Consider the following 4,984-nt stretch of genomic DNA (forward strand, 5'->3'; position numbering starts at 1 on the left):
ATGGATCTTTGGAGTTGCAGTATACAGAATCTTTTGTTGGACACACACACACACACACACACGGGTTGACCGTTAAAAAACAAGACCCAGATCTACAACGTGGCTGGTTATTTAATGTCTATATCCTGAAAGATTCTAGTGCTCTAGAGATGGCATCTAGCCCCCTTTTAAACTCCTCTATCAATATTGCCATCACTATGTCCTCAGGCAGAGAGTTCAACAGTTTCACTGCTCTTACAGTAAAGAACCCCCTTCTGTGTTGGTGATGAAACCTTTCCTCTAGACAGAGGGGTGAGGTGGAAAATACTGACAAAATTCCTTCACCTGCTGCAGGTGTCTATGGGCTGAAAGGTTTCTGTTTTGCTGTTGCCATGATGGAACAGCCAAACAGAAAGTTAGACACTATTGTGAATAGGTCCACAAGGCTTATGTAACAATAGGTCCCCTGTAAATAAGCTACATTGAGACAGAAGTGGGGGGTGGTGCTTGTACCCTACAGACCAGACTTTTTTTTTTTATAAATAAATCAAAGTATCACAGCACATAAAAGAATTGCTTAATTTATTCATTTTTTAAAACATTTTAACATGTCATTTTGTAAATATGGGACAAACATGTAAAATTATAAATATTCTGTTTTCATAAAAACATTGTATAAAAGTGCTAAGGTTTTTTTTTGGCTCTAAAATGTGATCCTTGTCAGCGTCGCGTGTTCACCCAGTGATACCGGTCAATGCGAGGACCTGAAAATGCAGCGGGCTGTCTGTAGTGTTTGTTAACTCTACGCTGAGGATAGTAGCCTGCAGGCTGATGCCCTTCATTTGGGTAGTTCTTCCGCTGAGGAAATTGGGACCAAGCTTGTCTAGGCTGGCTATAATCTGCACCCTGTAAGAGATAAGCCAAGGTTAAAGTCATTCATTGCTACAATATGAAGGCAACCACCCTACCCTCCATTGCACCAGAGGTCACCATGCAGCTCTAGCCCAACAGGAATGGCACAGTTTAGATCTAAGGAATGTTGCTCCAGATCCATTTTATGGAAATGACTCTGGAAACAAGTCTAGTTACTAAAATTATATGCCAGGGCAAGTACCAGGTCCTTGTTAAAGTATTTTTCAACTCCACCAAGAGGTAATGGTATACTGGTAGGATATGCCAGAACCACTGCATCAGTGGCAGAGTCTAGTGTGTGGGACACAGTGGAGCTGAAGTCCCACTTGCAGTTCAGAAGATGTCCCCAAGTGTCACACCCCACCCAGCAATATTGTGACATATCTTGAGGATATGTTGTATCATAAGACAGGAACACCTGTAATACAGTGTTGCATTATCCACATAGTCAATGCAGTTTTCTTCATGCCTTTAAGCCATAGTCATGAAATAAAAGCCACACACCTTCTTGTGCATCTGGTAGATACTGTTGGGATTGCTTACAGTAGGAATGGTTTTTGGTTCCTTGACTGGAGGCTCTTCATCTGAAGACGTCCCAGAGTGATAGTCAGAAGTTGCCTTCTCTACAGCTGTGCTAATTCTCTTCGACACATTACAATCTTCCTTACCCATGAAGCTTGCAATTGTGAAGGGACTATTTTTCTCACCATATCTGTGCAGGAAGAGTAGCTTTAGAGTGTATACACTGGTCAGAATATATTTTTATATGCAGTACAATACAAGACACTACCTGCAACACACTTCAAATGGATCCACCCATATGGTCATTTCCTTTGGCAATCCAAGGTCCTCTAATACTACACCGCTTTCTGCACAGGCTTGCTCCAAGACAGAATCAACTGATTGCCACCTATTTATTCTTATGCATCTGGAAGAGATTTTATTTAGTCAGACTACAGCCAGTAATAGGCAAGAGTGACATCTTTCAGCGAGTCTCCAGTACACAAGTTACATAAAAAAGCATTATAACTGTACTGCAGGTGAACCAGTCATGCTATAGCAGCTAGTTGTGATGCACAGAAAGTTAAATGGCAATCCCAGATATGATATATCATTAAGTAGATCACTGGATCATAATGGAACTTGCCTCCACATTGTACAACTGCAGAGAAGTTGCACTATAGGCCAACAGATCCATATGGACAAAGTGACAATGCAGTGTTACATTAATAGCCAATATGTCATACATTCCTTGGGAGAAATACCTTCCGTTGGGGCTCAAGAATACTAGACTATGGCAAGATGTAATCAGGTATTAAGGCAGACCATTACGTTAGCACACCATGGGTACAGGCACATATAGTACATTTGCTGCAGCCAGTGCATCAAAAATCTGCACTTAAAATGGGAGTGCCAGGGACCGTGCCCATTGGCACATAAGGGCTTAGTGAACTGGGTATTTGAGGGTTCTACCTATGCTAGACATAAGCATGCATCTATGCAAGCCAGGATGTCTGATAACCATGTACAGGTCGTAAGTCAGACTACAGGTAGACTAAGAAACTCAGAGAGCTCTATAGATACTGGGCTCACAAACATTCGATAATGCACATTAACATCTTACCGGAAGGCTTGTCCTTTGGATGGGTTTTCCGTATACCAGTGTGTTTTATACCTTGCAAACAGTATGGTCGTCAGTTTGGCACCAAACTTTTCTATGTCCTGCTTGCTCAGCTTCCTGTGCTTCTTCACCAGCATTGTGATGAAGACAACTGTGGCAGCAATTTCTTCCTTCATGACTTTTCTAATCTAGCACAGGAAGACTGAAGAGCTGTGGGAAGATGGGAAGGTCTACATTTAGAGTCCAACATACCGCACTGCAAAGCCTTGAACGACTGTAGGAGTTTACATCATAATCGATTCCTCCATCCAAAGTATACCTAACCCTAATCCCTGCTCACAATACTAGAGCTCCCTTCTGTACAGCGGACCTTTGTGGTACTGTTCAATACATAAGGGCTCATTCACACGAGCATATATCGGCCCTGTTTTTTAGGGCCGGCATACACTGCCCACCAGATTCTTTGCTTTACAGTGCACCAGTTCAGATGGGCGTTTTGCCGCTGTGTAAAAGCACCCAGCTATAATGGCGCATTTTGGTCAGACACTTTTACAACAGCCAGGAAAGATAGTTCAAGAACCATCTTCCTGCCGGAATACGGCCGAGGCTCCCATAGACTCCTATTGGAGCCTATGGTGGTTGTCAGAAGGGAGGGAGTTGAGCAGCATATCTGCTAAACACCCCCCCCCCCTTTCCCTACTCCTCTCCACCCCTTGCCAGTAGTTTGCAATGGGAGGCAGCAGGAGATAGTTGCTAAGCTACTACCCAGTCCAATTGCTGGCAGCCAACAAGGGCAGGAGCTTAGCACAATAGCTCACACCCTTCCCCTTGCTGAGAGCCAGCAGAAAGGGGAGGAATTTTAGAAGGGCTAAACTGCCTCCTACCCCCCACCCAACAGCATTCCAACATCAGATCTGTGCACCCATTCATGCAGTTTTTGGTCATGCTGCAGCCATGACACGGCTGACAAAAAAAAAAGCCACTATTCTCGTGTGAATGAGCCCTGAGGGTGTATTTTTAATTTATTGACTGGTTGAAGACTTCATAAGTCAGCAAGATACATATAGAACAGTAGGACGCAGTCAACCTTGAGTGTTAGCACTCCTCCACATAGCACATCTGTGCATGCAAAACTTGCACACAATTTAGATTTCAATGGGTTCATGCACATATTTCCACATAGAAAGGGGCAAGCCTCTACTGTGAGGAGCACCAATATTCCCCATAGAAGCCTATCAGGAGTGCAAAGATACACAAGGAGATGTGCAATGCCAATGGAAAACAAAACCGGGACCTCAAAAAGAGAAAGAAAAAAAAAAAAAAGCTGTCCATTTAAGGGCATGGTTGTGTCCTACTGACAAAGTACAATAAAATACACATATGCATTGAAAAGGCCACTAAAGTTAATTACACTTATGTGAATCAATGGGTTCTATTCACTGCATATTGCATGCACAAATTTTGCCCACACAAATACATTTGTAGGACACAGGCTATAGCCATTCACAACCTTATTTGAAGAGGTGAAATCCATAACTACAATCTGCAGCTATAATTGACATGATGGAGACAAGATTTTTAAAGTCTCATCCCATTTGCTGCCACAGTAACCACCAGAGGTTCTCTATGCAGAGGGTTCACACCAGAGGCGTAACTTGGAGCTTCTGGGCCCTGATGCAAAATCTGTACCAGGCACTCAAGTATAATGCTTTATGTATAGTACTAGGCACCCTATATGGAGAAGAGAGGGCTGATGGGCCCCCTAAGGCTCCTGGGCTCAGGTGCAACTGCATCCCCTATAGTTACACCCCTGGTTCACACAACAACCCACCATGTGGACATCCCAAAGACCGCAGAGACATGCAGGGGATACTGACAAGGATTAGTCACAGCAGAAATCTCCAGGTGCTGCAAAAACTCCAAGGATAAGCAGGTTCTACATTTTGGGATGCTTTCTGCAGCAGGTCAATCAGGTTTTATAAAACCTTATAATATGCAGCAGAAGAAACCATTATAACCCCCTGCAACACAGCTATAGCATTCCCAAACCCTCCCTAGCACTAGAGCAGCAGCCTCTTCCTTCCCTCCATACTTACTGAGTACAAGCCTGTCCTGGTGTAGCAGCCAGTCCTCTGCCTGAGGATTAAATAGGAGGTCGTCCACAGGAGGCCGGTCTGACACAGGTGTCTCCAGGTGTCATTAGTAGCACATGACATCCGCTGCAGATCTGATGGAGCATTTACATCAGTCACCTATAACCCCGCTGTCAAAAACTTCTTAGACCGGGGTCACGCAGGGCGGAATTGCAGCGGAATGTCCGTGCAAATACGGGAATTCCCCCGTGTTTTTAATCCCAGGATTGGCCATCAAAGTGGATGAGATTTGCAAAAATCCTCACACTGGCGCCAATCTGTTGCGGCCAAATCACGCTGAAATTGCCATGCGGCGCAGAATTCGAATCCACAGCATGTC

The 4,984-nt window shown here is 44.1% G+C and overlaps 1 protein-coding gene across 1 annotated transcript; it reads right to left on the reverse strand.

The window, feature by feature from the left end:
* Positions 1-654: 654 nt before the first annotated feature.
* BTG4 (BTG anti-proliferation factor 4) lies at positions 655-2,896 on the reverse strand. The gene is made up of 4 exons (XM_066605601.1): positions 2,516-2,896; positions 1,682-1,819; positions 1,396-1,603; positions 655-885 (listed from the first exon to the last, which is right to left on the reverse strand). Exons 1-4 carry the CDS (start codon positions 2,686-2,688, stop codon positions 700-702), a joined length of 705 nt encoding a protein of 234 aa, XP_066461698.1. The 5' UTR covers positions 2,689-2,896; the 3' UTR covers positions 655-699.
* Positions 2,897-4,984: the final 2,088 nt, after the last annotated feature.

Source organism: Eleutherodactylus coqui, chromosome 6 (assembly GCF_035609145.1).
Source record: "Eleutherodactylus coqui strain aEleCoq1 chromosome 6, aEleCoq1.hap1, whole genome shotgun sequence".
In the NCBI taxonomy this organism is placed as follows: Eukaryota; Metazoa; Chordata; class Amphibia; order Anura; family Eleutherodactylidae; genus Eleutherodactylus; species Eleutherodactylus coqui.